Here is a 20080-nt window from a genome sequence, read left to right on the forward strand (position 1 = left end):
AATCACGGGAGCTGTAGTCCTGCGCGCGCGGCTACCGCAACAAAGCAGAGACAGTGGGCGTGTTCAGACGGCTGCTTTCAGTGTGGATGGCATGTGGCAAAACAACTATTTTATTACTATTTTACGCTTTAATGTTTTAGGGCATTATTTAACCCTTCTTGGCTTTTTTTTCACAATAGCCAGTGAGCTTTACAGGGATAGTTCACCCAACAGAGACATTTTGCTTAAAAGTCACTTAAACTTAGGCCTTTCCGAGAAGCTAGATTCTTTTGTTTTTGGAGTGAATTTGGAGAAGTGTTGCATCACAAATTTCTCAGCAATATATTCTTGTGTGCGCCATCAAAACGAGAGTCCTACAGCTGATAAAACATCACAATAATCCATTACAACTATTGCTTCTGGCTAAAATATGACTTTATAATCCATAATAACACTTCCTCCAGTGAGAGTTTAGAACCTATTTAGTGAATTTTCTCTGATTCTGATTAAACAACATTTGCGTTGCGTATTTTGGTCAGAAGAAGCAGTTAAAAACGTCTTGTTGGAATTGTTTCATGAACTATTGGTATGCCTTTAATTGTGTTTATTGTTCCGTATTAATGTGTTTTCATATTTAATTGATGCTTACACTGAAAGGCCATTAAAGTAAACTTTATTAAGGTCATTCATTCATGCATTAAGCTGGTTGGCTCCTCATTGTGTTTTATATGCTAAATAAACAATATGTAAATAGAAATATGTATAGAATTGCAGGACAGTAGGATAATAATAATAACAGTACATTCAGTGCCCGCTCTCTAAACACAGACTTCCTGGGGAGCATCCAAAATTATACTCAGAACAAGAAGCAATGACAGCAATACCAAAATAACTTTTAACACGCGTTATAAAATGCAGACCCCTCCCTGGAGTGTTCTGCCTTATTGTTTGTGCTTCGGTGCCTGCAGCTTTCTTTATTTTGGATTAAATGGTGGCAGGAGTATTCATAGTCATTGTTTCAGTAAGGAAAGAGAAACTTGTTTTTAGAAAGGGCTTTATAGGAAGTTCACCCTTCAAGCTTGTGTCTAAATATAGTTCTAAGGCGAGACCACAACTGTGCTCTTAGCGGTTCAAGAAAAAAAAAAAAACATCCCTCTGGTCATCAGAAGCATGAGATCTGGCCTAAACTTTAGTGCATATGCAAATGACAAGACATTTTTGGCATCATCGGAAACAGCGGGCTTGTTAGTGCCTTAAAAGGGTCAAATTGATTCGTTGTGTGAAAAACTGCAAGCTGGCGATACGTGCATCTCTCGTCTCACACCAGTGTGCTCATTTATTTAGTTGTAGAAGTGTCACGGCAATAAATATCCCTGAGGCAGAGAGACAAATTTTGACATTGTTGATGATAACGTTCATCGTTTATATTGGTTGTGTGCGTTAGTAAATAAAAGTAGATTAGGATATGTATCAAGGCGATCTCCGTTAAAAATTGTTTTACATGTGGGCTTGTTAAAATATTTAACTGATAAAACTGATCAGAGAACACTCGTAGTCATGTGAGCATGTTATTAATATTCATCTTTGTGGACTTTTGTCTATACTTCAGTAAATGGTCTCAGCGTGACTTAACTTTACCCATCTGTGTCAAAAATAGCTAAGTATTTTGCTGTGCTTTTCAGACTGAGGATTTAAACCATATAAATAATTTGAGGACAGGCAGGGCATATGATATCATGTATGTAACAATGTTCATGTTTTTTTTTCTTACAACATCTCAAATCTACAACATTTCACAATAGGTATATATATATATATATATATATATATATATATATATATATATATATATATATATATATATATATATATGTGTGTGTGTGTGTGTGTGTGTGTGTATATAGTAGTCAACATTTTAAATGGGTAAAAATATTTGTCCTAAAACCTATGTATAGGTTTATTTTTTATTATTTAGAACTGTGCACAGATTATGCATTTGTGTGTGAAGGAAGATACCGCAAGATGCATGTATTTACATAAACTGAAGGAATTGAAGAGAAAATGATGTAGAAGGTAACCTTGGAGTGGTTTACTAAATAATACACTATCCGCGTGCGCCATCTAGTGGATGTGTTTCGTGTTTTCTCAAAAATACGTTTTGCGCGCAGATCTCTAAAAAATACACACATCGTGTAAAATAGGTAAATAATAATAATAAATATTGGCATAATATAAACTTTAGAATGTAAATGTCATAATATAAAAAATGTAAAATAAATAAATGTGAACGAGCACGGGCTAATAGTCTTTTTGAGCTTAAAATGATCTGCTTGGGGGGAAATCAATTGTCTGAGTGAAAAATGTTTTTTCCCCTTTAAAAAAATTCTTTCGTGTTTTTTGTTTCATGGTTATTTCACGTTTATTCATATTTTAACATCCCACTTTCTCTCGACGCTTTTTTTCACTCGTTCGCATCAACCCTGGCTGCCTACGTCACCAGCAGGTGAAAGGTCACGTCTGGAAAGATGGCGGCTTCCAGGGGAGCGGTGGCGTTAAAGGCGGTTAAGAAAATCATCGTACAGTTTTGCCCGTTCGAATCTAACGCCCGCTCCGCGAGGTGAGAAAGCTGTACGCACTCCGCGGTTTACTCGAAGCGTTCAAGATGTGCGTCTGGTGAATTAAATCCTGCGCGTGAATGTGACTTCAGTAACAGTGGTCATAGCAACAGAGCATAGGGTGGAAATGATACTTCTTTAGATGCGTTTTGAAGACGTATGTAGACGTTTCGGGGTTCACATCAGCGCTCTCCACACTCGACGTTTAACATTAGAGGAACACGCACTAATGCTAGCTCACGCAGGTTATGGGCAGTAACGCACACATTGATGGTTAAAGCTTCTGTGGACGTAAGCGGCGTAGATCTTGATGATTACCTTAGCGGTCATTTCTTGTCATGTCTAGTGTGAACTCTCTGGCGCCGCTCTCAGTCTGAACGCGGTCAATACAGCAGGATGTCAAAAAACCGTTTAACCTGATCGTTACAACCAGCACCATCGGACTAGCGTTTTCGGACTAAAGCGCATGCTTTGCACAGTTGGCAAATTATATTAAACATCCATGTTATTCACGTACACCGCGATGAAGGCACGTAGCACGCTATAATGTTTGATTTCTTCATCGTGGAACGTGTTTTACTGATTATATGAAAGGTGTATATCACGCGCGTTTATGCCGATTCATTTATTTGCTTGTTTTTGTAAATGATGAGCTAGTAAACAATATCCTTCTGGATCTGAATGCTGATTTAGTATGCAATCGTGTCAATAAAATCATCTGTCATGAAATTTAGCTTTGGGAAAAGGTGTACTAAATAACACTTTAAATTATTATTATTTTTTTTTAAATGACAAACCAGAGCTGTCACGACTGTGGTGTTCGTTGCATAACTGATATTAGTTGACGACGTTATAATCAAAAGCATAAATCCGTCAGATCTCGTGCATTTCTTTTTTGTCTGCCCCCCTCCCTGCAGAGAGTTTCTCGTCGTGGTGGGGTCTGAAAAAATCAAATCCACGAACACGAACTGTGAAGTTATCACAGATGTGAAGCACGACCGATCGGAGCCCACCATCGACATCACGTTCGGTGAGCGACTGAGCCGTGACTCTGATTGCGAGGGAGCGCGTCGCGGCGCGTCGTTGAGTAATGCGTGTCATTGTGGTCTTTCGCAGTGGACGGAGAGAGGCTGCTGATGAAGGCATCCAATCTAAGCACACGAGAACTGCTCTCGGCCTTACAGACCCGATGCAGCGCTAAAGACCCTCAAGCCAAAGCAGGACACAAAAAGTAGTCTAGATTTTTTTTTTTTTTTTTTTGCATTTATGTCTGTGGATGTGTAATAAAAAAAACACCGTATCTGTCATGTCTTCGAGTGGTCTCTCACTTTGTCCTCTACGGTTTGGGTAGTCCATTCTCTCACTTATGCACCCATTATGACAGGTTATTTTTAATCACATATAATCCAATTAGTTCCTGACATTTAACGCATAAAGCATAGGTACGTAATGAACACACAGTATTAGTCATTTTAAAGAACGCTATGTAATAAACAGTGTACTTAGGATCCAGTAAATGTTAGTAGTTAACACTAAATGTAAAAAAGCAGTTTAAAGCTTGCTTAAACACCGGATTAGAGCTCTGTTTTACGCCTGACAAAGATCATATTAACATAAAGCACACAAAATGTCAGGTTCAGAATGGTTTTGTCTGCGTTAGTAATTATAAGCTCGTTATTACGTAGTTATTAAGTAAAAAAAAATACACGGCCACTGCGAGGAAAGGTCATCATGTTTTATTCTCGTAGTAGGTCAAATGTTGTCTCTCTCCACGTTCGTGGTCTGTGCGAGTGCTGTCCTCTGACCCAGTGAATGTTATTCGCCCGTTGTTCGCGAACCCTTCCCCAGTTCCGAGTCTCGTTTGAGGAGCTCCGCGCGGTGACGCCGGCCCATCTGATTGGCTCGTGTCTCACGCACGTGCTGGGGGAGCTGTTGAAAAAGCCCGCAGTCATCCGATCAGATCAGATCAGAATAAATCTGAGCTTTGAGCTGCCGCTTGAGTGACAGGGAACATCATCATCACCAGCACCATCATCCGGGAAAATGGTCGACAAATTCGTGGGAACGTGGAAGATGACCACCAGCGAAAACTTTGACGAGTACATGAAGGCTCTAGGTACGACTCTTCGTTATTGAGTAACTTGCAAACGCGTTGCACGTATTCCAAAAGAGCACCTTTTTCTAGCTGCATCGCATGCACGGAACCTCGCACTGATGCTTTGCTTTCCTTCTTTCAGGTGTGGGTTTCGCTACTCGTCAGGTGGGAAACAGGACCAAGCCCAACCTGGTCGTGTGTGTGGACGACCAGGGGCTCATATGCATGAAGTCCCAGAGCACCTTCAAGACCACCGAGATCAAATTTAAACTCAACGAGTCCTTCGAGGAGGTCACCGCTGATGATCGAAAGACCACGGTTTGTCGCGGGATGAGAGGGATGTCTGCCGCGGCGTTTGTCGTGAGAACTTAACGGACTCTTCTTTCTCTTTCTCTGCAGACTGTTGTGACTCTCGAGAGCGGAAAGCTTGTGCAGAAACAGACCTGGGATGGAAAAGAGTCGACGATAGAAAGGGAGGTGACCGATGGGAAATTAGTAGCTGTAAGGACACTTCTTTATTTCTGTAAAACGCCTTATAAAAGTCTATACTTATATATATATATATATATATATATATATATATATATATATATATATATATATATATATAGAAATGCAAGGTAACTGCTGATGCTTTTTTTTTTTAAATGGTCGTTGAACTGTGTATATTCACAGCAATTTAAATGTAAAAAAATTATTAAAAATTAGTTTTACTAAACATAAATGATTAAATTAAACATTATTATTGAATATAATATAGCATTGTATTTTACATCAAGAATAATAACTATTGTTAGCTTTGATTACCATATTTCCGTTTATTATTATTATTCAGGGGAAACTGAAAATACTAGTAAAATATTGAAATGGTCAGTGTCTAATAGAAATACACTTGTCCAAAAAATAAATAAATAAAATAAGAAGTGGGAACAAACGATGAACTAAATGTGAATGACTGATTTTTAATTTTAAATGGTTTTTGCAAATGTAATATTTTTAAGCTTATAAAAATACGGGACTAGTTTAGAATAATGCAAAGACGGTTAACAACTATTTTTCTGTTTTATAAGTTCTGGCTAAATGTACAGGTTTTCCATTATCTGCGTGCTTTTTATAACCATATTTCTCTTTCGGCAGAAATGCGTAATGGGTGATGTGGTGGCTGTGAGGACATATGTGAAGGAGGCATGAAGTTATCCAATCTGGGTTTGAAGATGCCAGGCTCAGTTCAATGAGCAAAAAGCCAAAGTGAAATGTTATTTCTCTACTGAAGATCTCTTATTTTTGACACCAAAGCAAATGCGTGCTGACCATTTTAAAATGCATTTATTATCAGTCTTTATGGTGCTTTGAATAAAGTTGTTTTTATTTGCCTTCAGCTGAGTTGTGGTTTGTTGATCCCTGCTGTTTTAACGTAGGCTTAGCCAAAATGCATGTGTCAACAGTTTCTACAAATCTAAGCCAGAGATTTAACGTCCGCAGTAAGGCGTGCGTGCTGTGAAAGATGCCACATAATACAAGGTGTGAGAGGATTAGGCCATGCCTTCTAACGAATAAAACGTTGAGCTTCGGAACTGATAAATACGTCACGTCTATAAAACGCTAAATTAACCCCTTTCCCGAATTAGCATAACCCATCTTTTGGAACCCTTGCGTTGCATGTTTGTTAAAAGTTCTCAAAACCCCATAAAGTGTCCGTGAAGCTTTAATTATTCACATTTCGTTGGATTTTGGCTATTAATCTCAAGGATAAAGCACTCCTTGAGGAGCGCCCCCAAAAGTATTTTCTCACAGCGTTGAATTATGCAGAGTCTGTTGCACGATATTTCTTCCCATCTCAGGAGATCAATAAACAAGCTTGTGATATTTAACTGTATGCTGTCTGTTTTTAAAAGCTTCTCTGTGACTGATCCTGATATATCTTCATTAAGCTACTCGAAATGGTTCTCGCTTGCACGTGTCTTCGTAGAACGAGGACAGCAAGAGTTAAACTACTTTTACAGTGGACCGTGTTCCAAGGGTACAGAGGATATGTATTTCTTTCCTCCTTTTGGTAGAACATTTCCCTTTTTGAGCATAGTTTTAGCGTGCGTAACGAAACTGGAACACAGCGATTCCCCAGAGTCATTCCTTTTGACCTACACGAATAGCAGAGAATGTTCCACCAGTGGCTACTTTCCCAGGACAGGAAAGTGTAGAGATACACTGATTGTAATTGACTGCAAAAACAGCTGAAACAGGTGGGTTATGGGCCAGCTCTCTATGTACAGCCTATTCAATAAAAAACAATGCTTCTTCCTATTACTCAACCTGAGCAGAGTTTAAAAGGTGGAAGGTGGTGCAGTAGAAATGTGTTTTGCATGCACGTAGATTTTATCACGATTCATTTCTACGGGTGCATTTTTTTCACATTCGAATGATTTTTTTTTTCGCTTTCTAATTCTAACACTGCGTTTCTCGGCTTATTTGACTCGGGTTCGGCCTGATGCGCTCTCTTTGCCATGCTGAGATCAGAAGAGCTGAGCATATGGAACGATTTACTTCGTATAAAGATGTTTATTATCATACTAAAGGAGCCAAAGCTCAGGGAAGTTAGATTACAAGCAATAGGTTTCATGTTTGTTTTTAGAGAATTAAGAGAAAAGTGCTATCGCCCCGGTTTTATGTAAGAGTTGTAAGATTAAGATATTAAGAAGACAATGGGCCTAAACCTATATTGATTTCTGTTGAAATAAAGCCTGCGGTTTTTCTTAGTTTCGCATTGTTTAGAGATTTTTAAAACGCTGAAACCCAAACTGTAAATGTTAGTTACACAGCTAACATTATCAAATGAATTTATCACACCGTCCAGCGATTGGACGGCCCATCCGCTGTTGTCATGCCAACAATGTACCATTCAAAGAAGGCGGGAAATTCCAGCGTGAAAAATTAATTATAGTGAAATTGTAGTAACCATTGATTAGCATCGATTAGCATTTGTATAACACCAGTTTTCCTCCAAATACTATGGTTAGTGCCGGGTTTTTGTTTTTCATTTGTAGTAAAACCATGGTTAATTTTCATAACAGAAAGCTTCAGGATTTAAGCGTGAAAGAGAGCAAGGTACTGTAAGATTTATACTTGACAACTGTTTTATGACAACGATGTTAAACATGCAAAAGTAATGTCTGATGCTGCTATGGTTTCTGGGGGCCCCTCACCCGTTTGGCCCTTGTAATCCTCCTAAATTTCCCGCCACTTACGGCGCTCTGGGTTTATGAACTGTAGCTTGAACTGAGGTGCTGCAGGGATCTGTCACAACACATTAAAGAAAACTAAGGCTTTCAGAACATGATGTGTGGCCTATAAGATATAGCAAGACATAGCAAAAGTCAGAATCATTCATGAAGGATGTGGCTTTGAAATAAACAAGTAAATGACATTTTAAAATTAATTCAAATAGACAAATAAACAGTTATTTAAGTAGTAAAAAAAATCTAATAAATGCAGGCTTGATAAACAGAACATCAACAATCTTACTGTTCAAAAACTTTTGACTGGTAAACTTTTCTTGTATATTTCTAGCTTTTAATTATAAGCTTATAAATGAGTGTTTAGTGCTCCGTGACGTACATCTCGCCTTATTTTGGGTCAAATTTACATGATATTAAAAGTGAGGGGACAGGTTCCCCGTGTTATCTGCTGTGCCATGTTGTGTTGTGCTAATTTTGTTGCACTTCCACCTGTTTCCATAGTTTTGTGTTAATTTTGTTGCGCTGTGCTAATTTCGTTGAGTGGCAACTTATTTCCATTTTGTTGTGTTGATTTAGCTGTGTTGCGACTTGTTTCTGATGTGCTGTGGAGGTTTTGTTGTGTTGTGCGCCGCTGGGCCAGTCAGTATTTTTGTCTACAGATTGATTTATTTGTTTGGTGCAATGTAACAAGGTACAGTAAGCCAGTCATTATTAACTGGCCAGCGGAGCGGATCTAGCTTGAGTCTGTGTATTGCATTATGGGTGTGCACTGCTTGCGGGATGTCTCGGTATTGTGTGTCGGATTCACAGGGGTCCTGTCTTAGTGCGTTGACCCGCAGACTGTTTTGCTTGTGCAGATAACACCGCAGGAATGAAATCATATCCTTTGAGTAACATCTGGAAAGCTGCACCGCAGGACAGGGATCGCACCCTTCCGCTCACTTTCCTTGCGCTGGAACAGACAATGCTGTTGTCCGACCGTATCGGCCTGTGTCTGAGACCAGGGCCAAGGTTACAGTCCCTCAAACTGCAATAAAACCATTTCCTATGTTATTCTCATATCAATAGAGCCTCTTTTACATGCAGTCGAGGTCATAAAACCCAGGCGGACCTGCACGCTTATGCCGTTATGGTCATTGCGTGTTTGTTTTCTTCTGTAGTTTATCAGTGCTGCTCTTCCCGAGGCCTTCCATGACCTCTGTGTTTTAATTGGTCAATTCGTGCCTGCACAACAGTAGCTGATGTGCAGTTGCAAAATGCTTTGATTTGCAAATCAATCTGTCGACATAGCCACTGAAAGGGTTTTGGGTTCACTCGGGTTGCCTGGTGGGAATCAGGGTTGCTATGTGTCGGTTGTGTTAGGGCTGATATCAGCAGGGGTTTCTGGGAAGCCTGTTGCTACGCAACTAGCTTATTGGGCTCCGGCTCAGAGCATAAAGAGCTACAATGGTCGCTGAAGGAGAGACGTCCGTGGCCAAAGAATCCATTTATTATTACATACTTGCAAGAAATTGGGCCTGAAGATTGCAGAGCACGGCTTTACCTCATGCTTTAGCCGTCTTGAGAAATGGCTGCAAATGCAAGGAATCTTGCTCTAATAGTCCAACAATAACTGAACGACTAAATAAAATGGGCACAGAGTGAATGGTAGTAGTGAGATGTAATGTATGATATTATTCTGTGCTTGATGAAAAATGTTGATTAAGGATTTAAGGCTTAAAGGGACAAAATAATTATTTAATTATATGGAACATAAAAAGATTTTTTGCACAATGTATGCAATGTATGAATTAAACTAAAATAAAAATCGACCGTAATTCACTCTTTTTGCATTCCATGGGGGAAACATGGAAACAAAACAAGATTGTGTGTTAACAGCAAGGCAATTATGTTTCATGAAGATTTAATGTTTAGAATTGTTTATTGTTGTTGAAAACTATATTTTTAAAGCAATTTTACTTCTTGCTTTTGCCTTCATTGCTCAAGACTGATAAAGCACAAGGGTCAGCTGTGTTTAAAGAACGCTCCAACCTGTCCAAACGATCCCTTTAACCTTGATAAGGTGGGATGCGCCGTGAAGAGTGTTTCAACTGAGTTCCTTCCTCCTCCTCTGGATTCGGGGAAGACATGTGATCTGTAATCCCAGGCAGAGCCCTGCTCAGTATGGAGCCTCTATAGTACAACATCAAAAAAGGGGCCAGTCAAAACAGTCACAGATGTTCATCCTACATGACTGTAGAGAGGGGTTTCTCAAGGGTACAATAGTAACAGAGCGCAATTGTTAGAACTGAACAATAAATTCATAATCTATGTGTTAACTTAAAAATTAGGCTTTCGCTGTCCCGCATCACAATTTCTGTCCAGATCTATGCCTTCTTTAATGCTGGATGGAAAATTGAGGACTGTGCTTTTGTATATGTATGTGTGTGTGTGTGTCTGTGTGTGTGTGTGTGTGTGTGTGTGTGTGTGTGTGTGTGTGTGTGTGTGTGTGTGTGTGTGTGTGTGTGTGTGTGTGTGTGTGTGTGTGTGTGTGTGTGTGTGTGTGTGTGTGTGTGTGTGTGTGTGTGTGTGTGTGTGTGTGTGTGTGTGTGTGTGTGTGTGTGTGTGTGTGTGTGTGTGTGTGTGTGTGTGTGTGTGTGTGTGTGTGTGTGTGTGTGTGTGTGTGTGTGTGTGTGTGTGTGTGTGTGTGTGTGTGTGTGTGTGTGTGTGTGTGTGTGTGTGTGTGTGTGTGTGTGTGTGTGTGTGTGTGTGTGTGTGTGTGTGTGTGTGTGTGTGTGTGTGTGTGTGTGTGTGTGTGTGTGTGTGTGTGTGTGTGTGTGTGTGTGTGTGTGTGTGTGTGTGTGTGTGTGTGTGTGTGTGTGTGTGTGTGTGTGTGTGTGTGTCTGTGTGTGGTTCAGCAGCAGTTTTCTGGAACACTGTGAATCTTCTCATTTGGGACCAGATAAAGCAAGAAAGGAAGATCTGTGGAATTCTGTTTAGAATTCCAGTTAGATATAGTTTGAGGAAGCACAGCTCAGATAAGAGAAAGTGAGAATGTTATATTTCACGCCCATAATACATCTCACTTGAAGTCTGATATACATGATATACATAATACATAGTATATCAGACTTGAGTGGTCAAACTAACTTTTCTAACAAAACGTTTTTATGATTTTGCATAATAGGTTGATTAATAGCATTTTGATTTGAATAAAATCAATGAAATGAGATATTACTGTAAGTACATTAAAAAAATAACATATGAAGAGTTTATTTGCAAAAACAAAATTTTTTTTTTTTTTTTTTTAGGTATTATTATTCATTCAAAACAACCCAACTGTGGTTTCATTGACATCAACTGGAATGCAGGATTTAAAAATACAAGATTTTTGTAATAAAAACCAAACAGCGTCATCTATTTTTGCAAATGAACTCTTCATATATATATTTTTCACTACAAAAAAATAAATACAATAAATCAAATATTAACTCAAAAGATTCTCATGGCAATTAATAGTTATTTTACACTTTGTGAATCAAATTCATGCGTATTTCTCAGCCAGGCCCCATGGAAATGCGTGGAAATATAGTGCGTCAAATAAAAACAAAAACTCGTGGTATTGATACGCAAAAATGGACTTTTGCGTATATATAGCATGCGCGCTATTCTTATCGCGTAGCAAATACACTCCAAAGTCCATTTTGTATTTATTTGGCGTACTATTATATGCACGTTAGGTATTTTTACAGTTTGTTATGCCTCACTGTCAGTTCGGTTTATGGGTGATTTAGCTGGACCTTCGTGCTGAAGTATCTCTCTCTCTCTCCCTAAAAATCATGCTTTTAAAATCACATTGTATGAATGAACAAAGTTCTCCAAACCCTTTCCGTCAGCGTCTTTGTTTCCAGCCGATCAGTTTCACTACATGTCAAGCAACGAAAAAGTGTGTTTTCCTGCTGGAGAGGAGCAAGGGGAATCTGTTACGTCTAATCCTAGTTTATATTAAAAGGGATATTTCTATGTGTTTTTTATTTTTAAGAGCATGAGTCTAGAGAACAATAGATCCGTGAACACCCTTTAATTACTTTCAAACACGTACTTCCACGCTCTGCAGGGGGGAGATAACAGAGGCCTGTGATAGCTCCGAGGAAAAGGAAACAATAAGTCATTCACTGACCTTTCTTCTTACTGCTTGTAAACAAACCACTTACGAAGGCACTCGTATTTAACCCCTGAAACCTCACCGATTGAGATTTATTCGAAACACCAAACAGCATTTGGGGCGATTCAGTTGAAATTCGTGAAGATATGACCGCAGCGTCACATTTCAGATCAGCGCTATTTCAAGAACGACAAATTTAACCCATCGTGATACATTGTCTAAAAGTGGAATACAAAGCAACTTTGAAGTGACGACCACATATAGGCTTTGTCTTCACGCAGCTGCAAGTATAGCAAACAAACATTTTCAATGGGTCAGATGTTCTGGAATGCTTTATGTCTTTTCCCACGGCTTACTTTTGATCTGGAAGAGCTGAGGGGAAGTGGCTCATGTGATCAGACAGACAGGGACACGTATAGGACTGAGAGGTGGTGGGAGGTATATGAGCTCTGACCGCATGACGCCAGGCCCCTCACCTCTGAAATGTTGGGAAGCTGACATAATTAACTTAATGGGGTCTCTGTGTCGACAGACGGCCACAAATCTTATGCAAAAAGGATTCGCGTGTGTCTTGGTTCTCTGTTAAGGTGCGCAAGTACGTAAGCAGTACTTAGGAAGTAAGGGAACCTGTTTTTTTTGGGATTTGTTTTCCTTTTTTGATATATGGTGAGATGTCATAAGACGCTCCTAAGTCATAATAATTGAAATAAAAATACATGGAAAAGAGAGAAACGAATAATATATACCAATTTTATTAAACAAATGAATGCATATTTGTCCCATTTCGTTTGTTTCTCATCCCTTGTGCTCTTTGACTTAGTTTCTGTCTGCTCTTAGTTGTGTGTGTGCAGGTGTGTCTTGTTAACTATCCTAATTCACCCTCCCATATAACTTGTAGTCAGTTCAGTGTTTCTTTGCCTGGTCTTGTCGACATGAATGTCTGTTGAGGATTACCTTGTACCTTGTTGGATATTAGACTTTTACTTTCATCTTCATCAGAGTTTATTCTACACAAAAACCGTGTCAATGATAGACAGATGGACTAAGTGTGTTTTAATTATGGACACAGCTTGTCATTTAAAAAAAAAAAAAAAGTAACGGGTCGTTCCTTGCATTCATAATACTTTCCGTTTGTCAAAAAGAAGTAATGAAATGTGACTACAACCACAATTTTAGAGCGTGCCATGATTGTAATCAGCAAGAAATGCTTTCATTCTTAATCGTCTTCAGCGCCATGACAAAACGCTTGGTTTAAAATAGATTTAAAAAAGATATTTGGTAACACTTTATTTTAAGGTGCCATAATACAGATTAATTACCTAATTAGGTACTTAGTAGTCATTGTACTTACATGAAATAAAATGTACTTATCATGTTACTAAGTTATAGAACAGCCTGTAATTATAGTTTGTAATTATGTAGATGTAACAGCCCTTTTGTAAAAAAAACCTGCATATGCTGGTTAGCTATGTTTTGAAGCTGGGATGCTGGTTTAAACTGGTTTATGCTGGTCCTTTGCCAGCACATAAATCATAAACCAGCATCCCAGCTTCGAAACAGGCCAAGTGACAAATATTACAAAATGCCAGCGATGACACTTATACAGTGATATCGGACATTTCTGAAATCTGCATCATGTGTCTAAACATCATGTGTGCATCTTTGAGGTTAAATCTGAGTGCATCACATGACTTCCTGAACTCTGAGTCAGCATGCCGTCATCTCGTTTTCTTCTTAGGCTCTCACAAAATCAACGCTGAAATAAGGGCGTTTAGACGAACGGCAAACAGTAAGACTTTACAGAGATAGGAGATTATAAGACACAGAGTCAGCGAAGCAAAGATGTAGGCGTATCACTGCAGGACGAAGCACCTTAGCCTTGAAATCATTTACTCGTGTTTTTTAAAGCCATTATACTATCATGCGTTTAATACCTTTTAGAGAGTTTGCAGCTGAAGACTGAGAGGGGTTTGTGTTTGATTCCTCTTTGTTTGCTGTGACAAGGCTTGTAATGTTAGGGGTGTCTTTAGGGCGACTGACCATGAAACGATGCAACAAATTTGGCATTTAACATTTAAAATTTCCTTAAATGCACAGGCCACTTGGTCTGGTTTTGAGTCACTTATTGCCTCCACCCTCCCTGAACGGACATCGCACAGACTCCTGACACAATCACAGTAGTAACAAAGTTCAAATGTAAGACGAGAAAGGAGCGTTTCGGTGTTCTTTTCTGCGTTTGTGATTTAATTTTGAATACGTGAACCTTTTTGATTTTCCGCTTCGTGCCGAGCAGACAGACACGCTCGTAATCCTCAGCTGGTGGCGAGTTCCATGCAGGTCAGCGTTTGCTAGACACAGCTTTTATTTGTCCCTGATTATTTCTGCGCAAGTCACCTCACGTCCTGTCAGAGGTGATCATCCTCACATGGGCTGATTCTGTTCCGCCTGGGGGCCTCCATTCAGGGCCCAGCACAGTCACTAGGCCGGTCAGACCTTACTCACAGGCCCAGGGCAGCCCAGTCAGCAAATACAGCACCAATAGAGAATGAGAGCGACACAGAGACATAAATACATTACAGGTTTTTAACAGCTGGCCACCACAACAAGCATCCAGGGACAAAACAGGGTTGACAGTTTTTGAAGCCTTTGACCCTTTTGCACTGGCATGCAGATGTCTAAATAAGCACAGTTAATTTCAGTGAGCCCGTACACCTGCTATCACGCAGAAAATGTATTTGGGACAGCTCCCATGAACTCACATGTTCCTCCTCTCTTTCGGTCCTCTGTTTAAAATAAGGGATTTTTTTAGTTTGAAAATCTGCGTCATTCCGTATATTTTCACTGCAGTCTTTATTTGAACACACAAAGCTTAATTTCATTTCATTGAGAATAAATCAGCTCGTTACTATAACCAAAATCACGCGAAAGACACTGTCGCCATCTAGTGGTCATTCTCGATACTCGCGTTTTACTTTCATAAAATGTGATTTATAAAAGGGGCTTTATTGTCAAGAAATAGTATATACATGAAAAACTATTTAAATCTATAAACGAAATTGTCAATATAAGGTCGTGCCAGTATTATATATATATTTTTTATTACATTTACCAGTTCGATTTAAATGGTTATTTAGTGTGAATAATTTTTAATTATCTAATAACAATACAAATACTCCATATAATTTCGAATACATTACGAGGACATAAACACTACTAATTGTAACATACTTATATATATATATATATATATATATATATATATATATATATATATATATATATATATATATATATATATATATGAAGAGTTTATTTAGCTTTTATATATATATATACTGTGTTATATTATATAGTGCTATATTATTTAGTTTTTATTTAATCAAAACAACCCAACTGCGGTTTGACTGATATTAACTGGAAGTCGGGGATAACTTTTATCACTGTATTAATGTTTCAGATAAACCTTTGTAGTAATAATAATAATAATAATAATAATAATAATAATATAAGAACTATGTGAAAACCAACAACTGGCTGATAATTATGTACTTTTAAACTGTGCAATTATAGAAATCAATTAATTTTTTAAATAATTAATATAATTGTTTGCTGTACTTTATTTATTTTAAATAACGACTTTCAGATTTATCCCGCCAGCCTATGTGTTGAATTAAATCTTTATGAGTCTTAATGAGATTCGCTGGCAGCATTATCTCACATCACGGGGGTGCACCAGCAGCTGATGCTTTTAATTTCCAACTACTTGTTTCGCCTTTCGTGCCGGACATGTATTTTTCGTTGTGACAAATATTATTAGGAAAGCTGTGCAAGTCACAGGACGAGGTAGCTGGACCGAAGAAGCTGTCCCTGTTCACCGGCGCAGTGGTATGCTCCGGTGAGCGCTCATCATGGCCGCTGCCGGACTCTGAGCCGATTAGCCTTTTCAAACGAGACTTACAAAACGATAAACATGGCCGCCAAGACTAGCGAGGGAGAAACGGTCAAAGACTGTCGGGGGTCCGACGAAAGAGAGCGCACGTCAACGACTGAGTACTGCCAGCGGCTGCAGCGGTGGATGTGGCGCTACTACAGCGGCCATGTGAGCTGGCAGAGCTGGGTGCTGCTGTCCGCGCCGCTCTTTCCTCCGCCCGCCGACACCGCCGCCCGGTATCACCGGCCGAGCAGCCCGGCAGCCCCCGAGAGAGCCCCAGCACAGCCGGCAGGTAGCTGTCCGTCCACTGCCTCTCAACACCTTACGTTCATTTTATGCAACTTGCCTTTAGTATAATGTGTCTCTAGAAATCCCCAGTACTTTTCACAAGGCTGCATCACTATATTTAAAGATGCAGTCCAGTTTAAAAACCAAATTAAATACACGATGCTGTCAAACAAGGACACCTGTCGCATACTCTCTTTTAGTGAAAGAAATACTAGTAATTAGACATTTCCCTTTCTGCTTAAAATGCGACCGGGCAACACAAAAAAGTCATGAGAGTCGTTAGAAAGTGGTTCGTTGGGACAGGACAATACTTGGATATAACAATATGAAGGTGCAAAAAAATAAACGTTGTTCTTCGTGGAACATATCCTGATGTCCTAATGATATTTCGGCGTGAAAGAAAAATCATTTTGACCCGTACAGTGTATTTGAATTTTGTAGATCAGACTGACTTGGTATTATTTGTTGAACGCACACTTGGGTCCTAACTTCATCTTTTGTTTCTTCCAGGTAGAGAGTACACCATCCCCTCCCCGCTGCGCAGATTTCTGGCCGAAACTGTGGACTTCTTCATCCTCTTTTGTGTTAAGGCGACCGTAGTGTTGTGGATCATGCACCTCAGTGGAATGAGGTGAGCCGAGAACAAAACGTGAATCGTCCTTCTCGAGTCGTTCCTGCTCCGGACAGCCGTAGACGTGCTACTGTTTTTACACGTAGCGTGCTGTGAATGCGCCGCGTGACAGTTCATGTACCTTTGATCTTCTAAACAGAGATATTTCCAAATTCATGATGCAGTTTATCGTGGAGGAGATTGATGAGAACACATCCCTGGAGGACCTGCAGAAGATGATGGTCGTGGCTTTAGCGTACAGGGTCCTAGTGTGTGTCTATGAAGTGAGTGAGCATCACGTGGGCAAGCCTCGTCTCTCCATTTGTTTTTAGTTTACATTTTAAAGCTTCGTCTGCCTTGTCAGATTAGTAACTAACTGCGTCTGGTAGAAAAACCCTGTGGTCTAAAAGTGGTTTGAATGAGTTATGGGTTTGTTTTTGAACGTGTCTTCGTGTGCAGATCATCTGTATTTGGGGAGCTGGAGGTGCCACTCCGGGAAAGTTCCTGCTGGGGCTCCGCGTGGTCAGATGTGACACGACCGTCCTGGTGCAGCCCAATCGGGTTTTGGTGGTACCAGCGTCCAGTGTCAACCTGTCTGCGTGAGTTATGCATATATTTATAAAATGTGGTGGCCATCGAAACCTCGGGGGAACTGGGTTTTTGCCAGAAATAATAGTAAAAACGATGCAAAAATATATATGGTAGTTTAAAGTGGTGATGTTCATAAAAAAAAAAACAACAACATTATTTTGTGTATTTGGTGTAAAGCAATGTGTTTATGCAGTTTAAGTAAAAAAAACACATTACGTTATCATTTCTCCTCTAAGCCCCACCTTCCTGAAACGGGTTGATTTGAACATTCTGAAAAAGCTAGGAGTGCTCTGATTGGCCGGGTATCCGGTGCATGGTGATTTGTCGAGTAGCTCAAGCGCTGGGGGGGGGAATGTTACGCCCCTTACCATAACGTGATGAAAAAAAATGAAAGTTATTACAAATGAGGCATTTGTTGCATCCAGTGTCATAACTTTTGTCCTAACCTTTATAAAGAATATCTCTTGGTTTTGAGACTTTAGTCTTTGCAACTTTGGGACTTTTATGTATGCAGTAACAGCTTGTAACACTCCAAAGGGAAAGGAAAATGTGAAATAACATCATATATACCCCTTTAAAATTATATATATAAAAAAAAAATGAAATATATATATATATATATATATATATATATATATATATATATATATATATATATATATAATATATTTTATTTTATTAATTTTATTTATTTTTTTAATTTATGTTTTTTTGCAGCTCCACAGTACGGGCTTTAAACAAAAACTTCTCCATCGCCTTCCTGTTTCCAATCTTTATCACGTTACTCTTTTTCCAGCACAACAGAACTGTTTATGATGTTGTGGCTGGAACCATCGTGGTTCGGAGGAGAAGAGCCAGATGACCGGTCTGAGCCCCCATCGAGCATCAAGCGCTCACAAATGTTCTCGGCCGTCTTTCCGAATAGTATCCATATAGTATTTCCTGCAGATTTGCACTAATGATCCATGCACAAAGTCTGATCACATAGCCATTGTTTACAGTACTGAGAAATACATGCTTTCGTCGAAACCTCACTGATCCCTCAACAGACAGTATTTCATGTTGAATGATGAGTGATATCAAGCTCGAGACACGTGTTTTACGTAGACATGCTTGGAAATTTAATCCGAGTGGAATGTTTCACTCTAAACACCAGCTTAATGCACGAGGTTTTCATAAGTTCTCCTCAGATTCGAGCTTTACGGCCCAGACGAGTCTGTTATTAATCTTACTGAAGGCAGGGAAGTGAGCGGATCCTTCCACACATGCACACAGATGTCCGGAATGTTCCGTTTCTGTTCTCAATTCAGTCAGGGGCTGATACGCCTCACTACATTTCTCAGGGCTTCTTATAAACCTGTCTTATGTGGCAGATGTTTCGCTTCCGGTCTTTGATATGTAAAGTGTTAAGTATCGTCTTTTCAAATTCCCAGAATTCGGCATGCCAGACGCATCAGCTCTCCTGATTTATCATTGTGCGTGGCTCATAAAAATGCATTCAAATTATTTAAGACGAGGTTTGAGGTTTGATCACTTCCTTATGCATTTTATGCATACATAATGTTAAAACCAACTGGCATGTGACTAAATTAAATCAACCTCTCTGGGATACATTATCTTTCTCATGTCATAACTAGTGTTTAGATACTATATATTTCATTAATATTTTTATATTAATATTTTTATTAATCATTTGAGTTTGTCATTTTATTTAATTTTGACATTGTATTAATTGTTTGTTTATTTATTTATTTATTTAATTATTTTTTATATTTAATTAATTATTATATTTTAATGCATCAAGTTAAACAAACTTACTTTGCCTTGGCAGGTAGCTATCATAAAGTTAACTTTCTCTTTAATTCAGGTAATTAAAAAGTGTTTTTGTTTGTTTGAAATGTTTTAGTTAACTGTAATAAGAATGCTAAAATAGAATGAGTATGCATCTACGCTCAATTAAAAAAGGAAAAACTTCCTGATAACCACTAGGTGGTGATATCTGTTCGTAGACACGAGCTTGAGCGCTGACTTGACAATCACAGTGGTGAGTTCTTCGAAATGCAAAGCAAATGTCCTTTGGCATGGTTCAGTTACACAGTCACGTTCCGTAGATAGTGACAGTCCGCACGTTCTCACGAGCGCAGAACCTTTCCTAACCCATCACGTGCAATCAGGCAACAAAACTGCAAAAGTGAAACGTTCTGGTATAAATGAGTCACCATTGATTTAGACCTTTGAAATAAATATTACATCCATAACCGTAAGGCCTGTTTTTTGTCTTTGTTTTTTTTTTTTTTTTTAAACAAATATTACACCAATAACCGTAAGGCCTGTTTTTTGTCTTCGTGTTGTTTGCCCTCTCTGGTCTCTCCGGAGGTCTTGGAGTCCCTGGGGCAGTTCCTCATAATCAAAACCTTGTGGACCAAATGAAGAAAACAGATACAAGGGTTGTCTTAGGACATGGATGTACATGCCAGCTCGCACACACGCACACACTTATTGATAAAGCAAGTCTTTGGCACGGTTTTGAACAAACCCCACGAGACGGTATTAGTTCTTCTGAAAATACATTGTGAATGTAGTGAGTGTTTTTC

General features: G+C 39.1%; 3 protein-coding genes across 4 annotated transcripts; all 3 read left to right on the plus strand.

Moving 5' to 3' along the window:
- The first annotated feature begins 2457 nt into the window (after window positions 1–2457).
- mrpl53 (mitochondrial ribosomal protein L53) lies at window positions 2458–3901 on the plus strand. The gene is made up of 3 exons (XM_043218464.1): window positions 2458–2596; window positions 3512–3624; window positions 3711–3901. The coding sequence occupies exons 1-3, from the start codon at window positions 2505–2507 to the stop codon at window positions 3827–3829; spliced, it is 324 nt and encodes a 107-aa protein (XP_043074399.1). The 5' UTR covers window positions 2458–2504; the 3' UTR covers window positions 3830–3901.
- A 641-nt stretch (window positions 3902–4542) lies between these two features.
- On the plus strand, window positions 4543–6067 carry fabp4a (fatty acid binding protein 4a). The gene is made up of 4 exons (XM_043218463.1): window positions 4543–4710; window positions 4832–5007; window positions 5089–5190; window positions 5827–6067. The coding sequence occupies exons 1-4, from the start codon at window positions 4638–4640 to the stop codon at window positions 5878–5880; spliced, it is 405 nt and encodes a 134-aa protein (XP_043074398.1). The 5' UTR covers window positions 4543–4637; the 3' UTR covers window positions 5881–6067.
- A 9771-nt stretch (window positions 6068–15838) lies between these two features.
- fam8a1a (family with sequence similarity 8 member A1a) lies at window positions 15839–19750 on the plus strand. Of its 2 annotated transcripts, none has more exons than XM_043217220.1 (5): window positions 15839–16289; window positions 16796–16916; window positions 17056–17179; window positions 17355–17494; window positions 18283–19750. In XM_043217220.1, exons 1-5 carry the CDS (start codon window positions 16037–16039, stop codon window positions 18443–18445), a joined length of 801 nt encoding a protein of 266 aa, XP_043073155.1. In that variant the 5' UTR covers window positions 15839–16036; the 3' UTR covers window positions 18446–19750. The 2 variants fall into 2 exon arrangements, with proteins under 2 accessions (XP_043073155.1, XP_043073156.1); XM_043217221.1 differs by having other exon boundaries at window positions 15842–16289; window positions 18204–19750.
- The last annotated feature ends 330 nt before the right edge of the window (window positions 19751–20080 follow it).

The sequence above is a fragment of the Puntigrus tetrazona genome, chromosome 19, assembly GCF_018831695.1.
Source record: "Puntigrus tetrazona isolate hp1 chromosome 19, ASM1883169v1, whole genome shotgun sequence".
In the NCBI taxonomy this organism is placed as follows: domain Eukaryota; kingdom Metazoa; phylum Chordata; class Actinopteri; order Cypriniformes; family Cyprinidae; genus Puntigrus; species Puntigrus tetrazona.